The sequence below is a fragment of the Nannobrachium achirus genome (assembly GCF_963921795.1).
Source record: "Nannobrachium achirus genome assembly, chromosome: 13".
In the NCBI taxonomy this organism is placed as follows: domain Eukaryota; kingdom Metazoa; phylum Chordata; class Actinopteri; order Myctophiformes; family Myctophidae; genus Nannobrachium; species Nannobrachium achirus.
The window spans coordinates 8,288,970-8,302,079 of record NC_137833.1 but is presented as its reverse complement, the minus strand read 5'-3'; the positions used below and the strand labels follow the sequence as shown (position 1 = coordinate 8,302,079).

The 13,110-nt window shown below is 44.4% G+C and overlaps 1 protein-coding gene across 1 annotated transcript; it reads right to left on the bottom strand.

Moving 5' to 3' along the window:
• Positions 1-5,809: 5,809 nt before the first annotated feature.
• On the bottom strand, positions 5,810-8,809 carry LOC308296783 ((E3-independent) E2 ubiquitin-conjugating enzyme-like; the record flags this gene model as incomplete). Its single annotated transcript, XM_080740109.1, has 1 exon — positions 5,810-8,809. The coding sequence occupies one exon, from the start codon at positions 8,807-8,809 to the stop codon at positions 5,810-5,812; it is 3,000 nt and encodes a 999-aa protein (XP_080596235.1).
• Positions 8,810-13,110: the final 4,301 nt, after the last annotated feature.

The window sequence follows — 13,110 nt, the reverse complement described above, 5'->3', positions numbered from 1 at the left end:
GCATGCTAGTTACTGAACTACTGACTGGCTTGCATTCAGTGAGGTCAAAAAGTCATCTTTCCGCCTATATGCAGAATGAGTGACCCTTTAGCCCCGCCCCCTCAGGAGGACCCCCTCTGCTTTATTGTTTTTAAGCTGTGTATTTATTTAATAGTATCAGTGGTTCTCAACATGTGGGCCGGGACCCCCAGGGGGGTCCCTAAATTATTGTGGTGGTCTCCAGATGATTAACTTTATGTGCAACATTGTTTTCTCACTCAACAGTAAACAGAGGGTATCTGCACTTTTCTAAAGTGACAATTTAAGGACTTTTTAATACCTCTAAATGACAAATTAAACATTGGCCAAATTGTCAAATATTAGAGGCAGAAATTGTGAAAATAGCAGATCTACATGCTCACAACGCCTCGCAATCTGCTATTTTCACAATAGAACCGTGTTATGCAAAATATAATGCCTCAACTCTTAGTGCTCGTCAGGGTGGGGGTCCCCAGTTAAAATATTATTATTTTGGCGGTCGCAGCCTGAAAAGGTTGAGAACCACTGCTTTATAGCACTTTCAAAACAATCCAGTAAAGTAACTAAGTACATTTACTTAGGGACTGTACAATATTGAGATATTATTTGCCCATATAAAAACCCCAGGACAAAAATCCACTCCTCCGAGACAGTTTGCCCTCCTGGCCTCCAAGCTGTGGAATAAACTCCCTGTCGCACTTAGAACAACGGACTCACTCGCTAGCTTTCACTGTGGACTGAAGATTCACCTTTTCAGACTCCACCTAAACCCATAGCACTACTGAAACACTCAATGACCATACATGAAGCTAGTTAGCATTTGTTTTTTAGGTTTATTAGAACCTTTTTTCTTTACTGATTATATTGTTTTTTAGATTGATTTTATTATATTGTATTATATTGTATTATTATATTGTATTGATTATATTGTTTTTTAGATTGATATTCATATGCATTTGTTATATTGTTGTTGATGTACTGACATATTATCTTGTTTATTATAGACAGTGATGTGTATTACCTGCTTATTGTAAAGTCGCTTTGGATTAAAAGTGTCTGCTAAATGCCTAAACTGTAAACTGTAAACTGATAGTAGCAGCCGTTTGTAGGTGACTTTTCAGACCGATTTTGAAGGAGGTTAGGGATTTACACTCCTTAAAGGCAGTGACTGCTCTCCATTCCGTGTATGTGTATCCACTCCGACAGTGACTTCTTATTGTCAATTTTAAGAATGTCACAGACATTGTTAAAATGTGGACTATACAGAGATGATTAGCATTGGTCCAAGCATCTTGGACCATGCTAATGTTCTCTGTGTTGTCCCAATTTTAGCTATACCGGTATATCATCATTCTGCAGAATCTGCACATACTGTATATTTAAATACTATAATATACAGTAAGTTACTGAGAAACTTTGGAAAGGAATACAGTAAGTTACTGAGAAACATTTAACAATAATACAGTAAGTTACTGAAAAACTTTGAACAGGAATACAGTAAGTTACTGGAAAAAACTTTGAGCAGGAATGCAGTATTTAACTGTAATATACTGTAATTCCAAATACAGTAAGAGAGAGCCAAAAAGCAGTAGATAGATAAAACACGTGCTGCCAGTACTTTACTGTAAATCTGCAGTGAAAAGACCAGTATTTAGTCAGGTACATGGGTATCTTGGAGGTGTAGTGTATCTTGTACACCATATTTAGTCAGGTACATGGGTATCTTGGAGGTGTAGTGTATCTTGTGCACCATATTTAGTCAGGTACATGGGTATCTTGGAGGTGTAGTGTATCTTGTACACCAGTATTTAGTCAGGTACATGGGTATCTTGGTCCCTATTGAACAGATGTTACTGTACATAACATTACATTAAACAAACAGGACAAGACAAGACAAGACAAGACATTCATCCATACAGACCGAGAGACCAGGCAGTATCTCTCCCAGAGCTGGCCACTCCCACCCTCCAGTTCAACCTCAAATTAGCAGAATTCATATATGTAGGCATACCCTTTAAAACATGAGAACAGAACTAAGGAACTATACGGAACAGAGCAAGAGCATAATAGTATTGATAATACAGCCAACATCATCATCCACCGTTAGAATAAATACATTTACATTAATTACACTTTACATTATTGTGATAGTAATTTTAATTGGAAGCATTAGAAGCAAAAATGGCTTCTCTGAACATGTTTAGGGAGGTGATTGATCTGAGAGAGCTCGGTGGGTTATTCCAGTCTGAAGGGGCTTTGAATTTAAATCTTATACACCAGGCCCATTGCAAGATGCTGTGCTCTGTCAGCTACCGTGAGAGAGGCTGTGAGGTAGGCTTTGGCTTTACAACACCCCTCCTTAGCGTATGGTGTGGAGGGCTCTGTCAATCTGTCTGGGACCACATGCTTCGGCCCTAAATAGGCTTTAGCACATATTTGATGGTGCTGAGTGCAAACTGCCACCAAGATCAGGAGAGGAAATCTCTGGTGGATTAATGGAGTTAACTTCCTTGACTGCCCTGAAAAACAGAGATTTACGCGTTTACTACCACAACTCCCTTACCTTTTAACGTGGCTGTGTGTGTGCGTGATGAACATGTTCATCCAACCTCAACACACTCAATACACTTCAACTTTATTTATGTTGGTTTGTTTACTGTTGAGTGAGAAAAACACATTAAGCTAATCATCTGGGGACCCCAGAAAAATAATGTGGGGTACATTATTGTGCTTATCAAAAGCTCATCAAAAGTCCAGTTCCATTGCCGATATTATGTCAAAAATAAAACGGCGTAATGGCAAATAAAACATTGCTTTCTATTACAATAACAGTTGTACAAGTCAAGTTATTGATGTGATTTGGTTGTACAATTCACAGATGAACGTTGAGGGTGTCTGCACATTTTCTTAAGTGACAATTTAAGGACTTTTTAATACCTCTAAAGTGACGAATTAAACATTGGCCAAATTGTCAAATATTAGAGGCAGACATTTTGAAAATTGCAGATCTACATGCTCACAGTTGCGAGGCGTTGTGAGCTTGTAGATCTGCTATTTTCCACACGCTGGGACTTTAAGATCTCTCTGTGAGAGAGCTTTCTCAACTGACCCATGCCAAAAAATCTGTGGACAAAATGATATTAGCAGAAATAAACTGTCTAGGACAGGGGTCTTCAACAGGGGGTCCGGGAACCCTAGGGGGTCCTCAGAGTTACTACAGGGGGTCCCCCAAATCTTCCAATCCTTTTTATATAACAACTTGAACCCTAGTGTCCATATTTTGAGAACTGTAACCAAAAATAGCAGATCTACAAGCTCACAACGCCTCGCGCTGCGAGGCGTTGTGAGCTTGTAGATCGGCTATTTTCGGCAAAGAGGTTTGGTGCAGAGGGGAAAAAGAGCAGACTAAGTACAGAGTAAAAGGTCAAGTTTATTAGGTAATGATGGCTTGAGTGGTTAAATATCTGAAAACACAAATTGACATGAATCCAAAATACACTGATGATTGTGCCGTCAAACGATGAAACTATATGGAATCTATGATAAGGTAGTGGGGGTCCCTGCTTCATCTCTCTCTCTCAACTAAGGGGTCCTTGGCCTGAAAACGTTGAAGACCCCTGGTCTAGGACTTTAACTGATTTATTTCGATTAATTAATTACAGAAAATTAACGCTACTTCACGCTGGGCAGAATATGTCTTCCGGTTGGTTCTAACGAAGTGATGGAAGTGTGGAACGGAAGCTTGTCATGCGGTCTGTTCTCCCGTTCCCATTCATACTGCTTGCTCCTCACATTCCCCTGACTACCATGACTCATTGAACATTTAGTCCCCCCAGGAATCCACGGAGAAAAAGTCTTGATTCCGCGGAGAACAATCTTTATTCTGCGGAATTCTGCGGAGAGCAATTATTGATTCCGCAGACATTAAAAAAACACCCTAAAATCACCAGTTATCAAGCAAAAAATTATATAGTTCTAACAATCAAGTAAAACCCTTCATGATATAGCTACAATTAATTGTAATTAGTGGTTATAATAATAATAATAATCATTTTTGAGAATAAAAATCTAATATTAAATCTATTCTTTTTTTAATTGTTATTGTTTTTTATATAATTACTTTCTGTTGCAAAGACTATATTGTCATCCAAACCATGCCCATAGTAACGACATTTTAGAGGATAGCCTACTGTACCTACTACCTAGTATGGGTGTAATATTTATTTATTCTCTTCTGCATTAGCATTGTTATTGCCAGGACCATAGAGGCATAGCCATAGAGGAACTATAGTTCAGGACACAGTTTCTGTCAGGAATGTGGGTGGGACCGGACCATCCAGTGTCAGTGCAACTAGCAGGAGGGAAGCTAAGCTATTCCCCCAGGCTCTGTATGAGGTGGCCAGTGGCCACCTCATACAGAACATACAGTACATACAGTACAAATCATTTTATAATAATAGTAATAACTACTCCTGCCGCTCTGCCGCCACTCGCGACTGTTATTCCGCGGACGTCAGAAAAGTCCGCGAATGGCCGAGAAATTCGCGCGTGGTTGGCCAATTCCGAAATAAATTCTGTGATGGCGGAATTGCGAATTCCTGGGGGGACTAAACATTGAACCCTGACTGGACTTTGGGTATCAAATATATGCTGAATGCTAAATATCAATTGTATGCATGTGTGTTTTCCCCCAATACATCCTACTCGCAATGCAAGTCTCTTGAGATTTGTTTAGTGTTTGTCACAATGTAATTATCCTCCAATCTTCACCTCCTTCTGCAATAACTGGTCCAATTGACACCGCGGCCATCTTGGATCAATCACATGACCACTTGGGGTGGCAACGTAGCCAATCAGAAGCTTCCGTGGGCGGGTCTTGCCTTACCCAACAGCTTCTGACATGTGGTCATGTGATTGATCCAAGATGGCCGCGGTGTGAAGAAGCCATATATATTATACTTTTATTTACAAAGCATATGCTACACTATCACATTGGCAGCTCCCTGTATTAAGTCTGAGGACCCCCTAGGGCAGGGGTTCCCAAACCTTTTTGTCTCAGGGCACCCTATAAATATATTTTTAATCCGAGGCACTTATAGAATATCGTCGTTGTCGGGTGGAAACCTTGTATGTCCAAAACCTTTTTTTTTGTATTTATCATCTATAGAATGTACTAAACTAGTGAAAACAGCAGATCTACAAGCACACAACGCCTCGCATTGCGAGGCGTTTTCACTAGTTTTGTGCGACAGAGGTTTCTGCCTGACAGTGACGACATTTTAGTGATTATGTTGCGAGGAAAACATTAATAGCCATTTTGGTTAGAACTGACTGAAAATAACTTTGTACTTCAAGTTTAAAATGATACTAAAGTGTCCAAATAAATTCCAAATGTTATCAAATTATCTCGCGGCACCCCTGGACTGCCGTCACGGCACCCCATGACTGCCGTCGCGGCACCCCAGGGTGCCCCGTCACCCACTTTGAAAACCCCTGCCCTATGGGTTCAACACTGATACGTATGGGCCAAGGCCACGGGGGGTGGAGCAGAGAGATAACAGGACCTGGTGAGGTGCCAGAACCTCCACAAAACGAGGAGGATAATGTAACGCTTGGAGAGCAGCAAGAGCGATCTCTTCTTGCTTCCCCGACCCGGAGTCGCGTCCCCTCTCGTCCTCCCGTCTCCACCATGGGGACGCGACCCGGGGTCGGGGACGCAAGAAGAGATGGCCCTCCCTCCTGGAGAGGGGGGAAGGTTATTGAGGGTGGGATGGGGTGTTGGTGAAGGTATTTAATCGTCCTTGGCGTGCTCAGAGATCCCGGCAGTGACCAGAGCGGCGCGATACTGGGACAGCTGAATCCGTACGCTCTTCACGAAGCCCTTGGACAGCGGAAAGAGGGGGAAACCGATATCTGGGTACGCGTGCTCGGGAACGACACTAGAGGCACCCTTTCTCCGCTTCTCGGCGGACTCGTGGAGCTCCAACCAGCTCTCCAGACGGTGAGCGAGCCTCCAGCCGCTCGTAGAGAAGTGCTCCTGGATCTCCTGGCTGAAGACCTGGACGGGGGCCTGCAGAAGTCTGGTCATAGACTGGACCATCTTGATCAGGGCCATCTCGTTATAGAAGCGACTGTTCTCGTTGCCCTCCTGCAGGCCTCGGTCACTGTCACAGCCCGGCTCGTTGTAGTAGGGCTCGTCGACCAGGATCAGGCCTTGTATGGAGATGAGAACCTGCATGAGGTTGGACCTGCTGGTCCATCTCTCGGTGCTGTGGCCAGACCAGGTGCCCAGCAGACTAACGCAGACCATGCCATCGTCGTAGAGGTTGGGGTTGAGGCGACCGCTGCACTGGGACAGGTAGTGGAAGAGAGGCGGCGCCGCGGGGTAGGTGCTGGGCAGCTGGATGTCAAACAGGAACAGGCCGTCCTCGTAGGGCGTGCGGGTCGGACCTTTGATCAGGGCAGAGAATATGTCCATGCGATCCTCGAAGGTCTTGACTGCGATGCCTTCAGGCAGAGAGCTGGACAACAGAGCCATCTCTTTCCTCACCGTGCTGAAGAACATCTTCTGCCCTGCCGGCTGGAAGCCCGTCTTCTTGAAAGTGTGCGTGTCCGGTGCACACTCCAGCACGGAGAACACCTCTCCCTTTGCACTGGCGGAGGCGACTCCGGGCGTTTTCTCTCGCTTCTCCGGCATGTTGGGCGCGATGCCCACCACGCTGGAGAACGTGGCACAAAGAGCCTGGCACAGAGAAGGTGGCGCAGAGCTTGGCACAGAGGATGCGGCTTCGACGGAGGCGGAAGAAGCGCCAGTCCCCGGTTTCTCGACCGCCACGCTGCCCTCTTCTGGTGGCCAGTCGTCTTCGTCCTTGGTGTCGCTGTCGTTCTCGGTGTCAGTCTCGTCCTCAGTGTCGGTCTCGTCCATCTCCTCGAGTATGTCCTGCATGTTGTATATGTGCTGTGGTAGGACAACAGTCCTGGAGGAGTCATTCCAAGTCACCTCCACTTTGCCACTCTCGTCCACTCCGCACACCTCACCTACCGCTGGCGTCTCACTGTCACAGTCATTGGTCTGTCCATTCCGACAAGTCTGCGCTCTGATGACAATGTCATCCATATCAAAGCTGAAGTGCGGGTGGGCCGCGACGTCGTAGGTGCTCACGTCCTCCTCCTCGCCTATCACCTCCACGTCCTCACCGGACGCGTCGGGTTTGATCCATCGGACCGTGCAAGTCCTGCCCTTGTGATCCCCGGACTGGATCACACCGTACACCGCTGGGTCCGGGGAGGCGCCGGGACGCGTGTCAACGACAAAGTCCCCGGGAAACAAATCCCCGTCTGAGAGGTGCTCGACGGGGAAGAGGTCCTTGGATCGGATCCCCTTCTCCAGCCGACCGTCCTTCCACATCACGTCCGCTGACGTCTTGGTGGACACCACCTCCACTGCCACCCGATCTCCAGGATTCAACTCGTACACTTCAGTCCTCTTCTCTTTCTTCTGCTTTTTCTTCAGGCCGCGGCTGGACAGAGGGACGCTCTTCTCGCGGCCGGTTCCCAGACCACCGCCCTGAGAGGAGGAGATGGCAGAGCTGGCCAAGGAGGAGGTTCTCAGAGAGCTGTCGTCCGTGTCCTCTGCATCGTCATAGTCTACATCCACAGTCACCGTCTTCCCCGGATCGTTCGCACCGAGTATTCTCTTCACCTGCCTGGCCACCGGGTGTTCAGGAAAGATAGGACCGTCTTTGGGTCCTTTGCAGGTGACACCCGTGGACTCTCTCTTAGCGGGGAGTGTGTAGAGCGCCCTCTCTCCCATATACCTCTGGGTGTGTTCATGGCGCCCCAGCGGTCTTACCCTGCAGAGGTTCTCCTGTGTTATGGTGCAGGGAGGGAGGTCGACGCCGTCTGAACTGGCGGGGAAGAAGCCGCTGGTGTCGACCCACGTCACCTTCATCTCGACCACCTTGACCTCTTCAACCACTGCCCTGAGCTTACCTGTCTTTCGGAGCACAGGTTTGACCCCCGACAGCCACTGTGCTTTGGACAGGACATTTGCGGGAACCGTCAGGACCTGACCCGGGTGGAAATAGTCCCCCCCGGCGAAGAACCCGCCCCAGTCACTGGCATGGGGATAGACATCACGCAGCTGCTCGTCATCCTCAACGCTCAAGGAGCACTTGACTCCGTCCGAGAGCTCAAGGATGATGCGACAGGTCAGGTCGTTAACTGTCCCCAGCCAGGCGTCATCGTAGGCCACGTAGTCGCCATACACAAAAGACCAGATGGGATGGAGCTCCTTGCCGTTGACCGGGTGCAGCACGTGGTTGGTCCCGAGGAGTTTCACAACGCACTCTGTGTCAATGTTGGTCACAAAGCCACTCTGGTTGTCATCGGAATTTATTTGTTGCACAATGTCGCCAAGGCCGACAGATCGATCTTCGAGATTCAGCTTTGTCTCTTCGATGTCTTGCTCCCCTCCGTCAGGGTACCAAACGACCCGCACAAAACCCTTCTCAACGGGCCGACGCCGATTGTCCTCGTTTGATTCGCCACCGCCTTTTTCTCCACTGTCATCGAGGTCCGAGTCTGAATCCGAAGAGAAATCGTCCTCGCCGTGGATCGTTTTCACGAGGGCGAAATGAACAGCTTTTCGCCGACGCCCCGAGACCAGGTCGTCGGAGCAAAGCAGCCGATGAGAGCCGTCGGCGGCCGCGGGAGAGAGTGCCGCCGCGGGCAGAGGTTCAGACAGCGGGCTGTCTATGAGAGAGAGAGCTGAGGTCAGGAACGTTGCCATGGTATCTGCACACTCGGCCATATCGCTGCTGGTGCCCGGAAGACAAAGCCTGCAGCGTCCAATAAGATGAGTTTATAAGCCAGTCTGGAGACATGCAGAACTCAATATTTGGGAAAGTCTGATGTCATCAACTCCAGATCGGTACTTGGAAGTCGTTCTGATGTCATCAGTGTTGGGCAAATTGCTTTAAAAAAGTAATTAATTATAGTTACTAGTTACTTCTACAAAAAGGTAACTGAGTTAGTAACTGAATTACTCTATTGTAAAAGTAACTAATTACTAGGAAAGTAATTAGGAAACTATTTGTGTAAAAACGTTGTAATATGTCAAAGAATTTGGAATTTTTTTGGGAGCAGGTTTCACAAGCCAGGTGCACAGAGTAGAACAGCATACACATAATAACCTTTGCCATGACTGAGGGAGAAATAAACTTCAACTTCAATAATATGTTTTGCACTTCAATATAATATTTATTGCACCTCAACGCAGAGCAACTGGTAGATAACAACAGTAAAGCAGGCGTATAATTGCCTACACCAGTGGTTCTCCAACTTTTTGTACCTCAAAAGTCCAGTTTTCTCAATATGTTGACATAAAAGTAACCTATTTTCCATTAAGTGACAGTTGTGCTGGTCAAAATTCTTCCTTAATTTGGTTTAAAGCTTACATAGCAACACGTTCACATACATTTGTCAAATATAAATAAAAACACTGGACTGGAATACACTACAGTGCTTATAGTGTAAATTAAAGAAAAACTGTCTTAGTTTCAACTTCAGACAAGACAACTGTTATGGTACTGGTAGACATACCTACTTCAAGTATTTTCTTTGAGCAAAAGTGAACAATTAAACAACAAGGTGCTTTTAACACGAGTGTAACTTAAAGACACATTGGGCCTCATTCATCAAGCACTTAAGACCAAAAATACGATCATATTTTGTTCTTACCGGCATTTAGGATGATTCTCAAGTTGGGGGTCAAATTCATCATTGTATTTTGGTCTTGGATTTGTGCTGGAAATACGATGGAAAATACACCACCTCCGACCATGGTGTAAATCTTTGCTTATATTTAGGATGCTTTTTTCGGTCGGGAAATAAGCCATCAGCCCACGGTGTATATTTAGAATGCTTTTTTCTTTATGCTAAATCAATTTTAAATTGTGCCAAACATCAAATAAAATATTTATTAGTCCATTCTGCCCAACATGTGCCAACACATGTATTTAAAAAATAAAATAATATGTCAATTGTCAAACAATTACATATTCAGTCGTGGATTAGCTGCCACTGAGTTTGTAACCAAATGGACCCGCCAATGGGGGACCACTCACTCACCGCATGATGACTGCCCGCACTCGTCCATTTGGTTTCATTTTAAAGAGGTAGGATCTATAAAGGCCCAAGGGTCTGTTTGGCAAGAGACCACCAGAAAACCCCAGCACATCACTGTGGTCCCTGGACCACTGAGACCCACTGCACTACCTAGGCCTACTATATTTGCCACTAGCCTATATTCTTACCTCTGATGAAGCAGCGTTTCACTTCGTGGATATTTCCACATAATTGTTTTGTGTATTATTCCGTGATGGATTGAACCTTGTAAACCACTTTATTCTATTACATCCCACTAAGCACGCCGTCTAAAAGTGGTCTAATAGTGGTATAGATTTGAAAGTTTTTTAGTTGTCTAAACTTAGACTAGACGACTAATAGACTTCTAATAGTCGTCTAAATATAGACCGTCTACATTTAGACGACTATTAGAAGTCTATTAGTCGTCTAGTCTAAGTTTAGACTGCTAAAAAACTTTCAAATCTATACCACTATTAGACCACTTTTAGACGGCGTGCTTAGTGGGATTCTATACATTAGAGCATTACGTTCAGCATCCATTTTGAAATCTGCGGGATCAGAACAGTTGTAGGTCTATTTCATATCCTATGTTTCCTTTTTTTCCTCTGTTTTTTGACGAGACAAGTTGACACCTTCTCCGTCTGCCGGCGAGAAGGTGGGGGGCGTCGCAACCCTCCACTGATTAGGCTTTAATTTATAATAGACTAGGCTACTGTAGGCCTATTTGATCACATCAACACATAACGACACAAAAGCAAAATAAGTATTACCTTCGGTCTGATAAGGATACATGTGGCTTTACAGGACAGTGTTGACATATTAATCCAAAAAAAGAATTTCCCCTCAGTATATACATATAGGATAAATAATCAATAAAGCTTGCAACCTGCTGGTCTGGTCCATATCGGAAAGCAGTGCATGTCACAGCTCATACTGTATATTCCTTCAACATTATCTTTTTGGCAATGTTCAGTAGAAAAGGATTATAATATCCATCCCATGTTTATTATTTTGTGATTGAGGACTAATTGTAGCCTTGTAAATGTGCCGATCTATAGAGAAGAAAAAATAGGCAGCCTATTCTTTTTTTTTCTTTCTTTCTCCCTCTCTCTTTTTTTCTTTTTCCTTTTTTTTTTTTTTTGACAAGACAATTAAGTTCAACAGCATAGCCAAGTTTAAGTTGTGATTCATTTCTAGTAGCCTATGGTGTGAATAGGTTCCCAGATCATAAAGTGCTTAGTCATGCTCCCTACCATATATGGTCCTGCCATAAGTACTATGGAAGCTGCTCTCTCGTTTTTACCCTTGTTTTTGCACTTAAATTTACGTCCAAATTCATCATGACAAACACCTGTGGATAAGCACAAAATGGGATATACACACTGCTTGATGAATTTGACTGACGTTTGGACTTACTGAAATTTAAGATGACATTTAAGGAAAAAAATACACCCTATTTACGACCAGATTGATGAATGAGGCCCAAAGTGTCTCAGAACTTAAGACAACTGGTCTAGTAGTTTTCCCTTTGTGAACAAAAGTATACAATATAAGGTGCATTTAGTACACACAGCAACTGGTAGAGAACATAACAACAGTAAAACAATAATAGCCTACAGTGCTTTTAACACTGAATTGTAAATTAAATAAAACAAACACAAATCTTACAACTTCAGACAACTGGTCTGGTAGACATACATACTGCAGCCTAGTTTTTCAGCCCTTCATGAACAAAGGTACAGTTTTAACACTAGTGTAAATTAAAGACACAAAGTGGCTCAGAACTTAAGACAACTGGTCTAGTAGTTTTTCCTTTGTGAACTAAAGTATACAATATAAGGTGCATTTAGTGCACACACAGCAACTGGTAGAGAACATAACAGTAAAACAATAATAGCCTACAGTGCTTTTAACACCGAATTGTAAATTAAATAAAACAAACAAAAATCTTACAGATTACAACTTCAACTGGTCTGGTAGACATACATACTGCAGCCTAGTTTTTCACCCCTTCATGAACACAAGTACAGTTAAAACAAAATGAGGTACATTTAAAGTACAGTACTGAAAAGTTAAGATCCAACTTTAGCTTCAGAACATTCATCTATACATCCACACACACCCTTGGTATGCATTCCTTCACCTATCCAGCCAACCCAGTGATCTAACCATCCTACTTAAACCAGTGGTTGTACCTGAGAAGCAGAAGCTTTTCAAACTTCTGGTCAGAAAGCCTGTTCCTCTTTGGAGTGAAGACCAGCTTTCCCAGGCTAAACAGTCGCTCTACAGGAGCACTGGACGGAGTGGCTGCATTGTATTTGAGTGAAATGTGCTTTATCAGTGGAAATCTATTGAGAGTGTCCATCCCTTGTGTCCCTGATTTGAAATAATCCGCGATTTGGCATTCAGCAGTATAAGTGGTGTCAGCCTCCTCCTCCTCCTCCTCCTCAAAGTCAAAGAACGCATCCTCTTTGGCTGTGTTGTCAGTGCTGCGGTTGTGTGTGCTGGTACCTGGTAGCTGCGGGACTTCATGTTGGACTTTCCGGCACTCTGCCAACAGACTTGCCTTGGCCTTGTCCTTCCTGTCCTGTGTCTCCAGCCAGCGTAGTTTAAACCTGGGCAGGGTCACAGCAGCCAAGATGGCACTCTCGCTTTCCAGCACCACCGCATATCTGGATTTGATTGCCTGAAATCAAACATGATGCAAGTGACATTATTATACTGACTAACACACACACACACACACACACACACACACACACACACACACACACACACACACACGATGCAAGTGACATTATTATACTGACTAACACACACACACACACACACACACACACACACACACACACACACACACACACACACACACACACGATGCAAGTGACATTATTATACTGACTAACACACACACACACACACACACACACACACACACACACA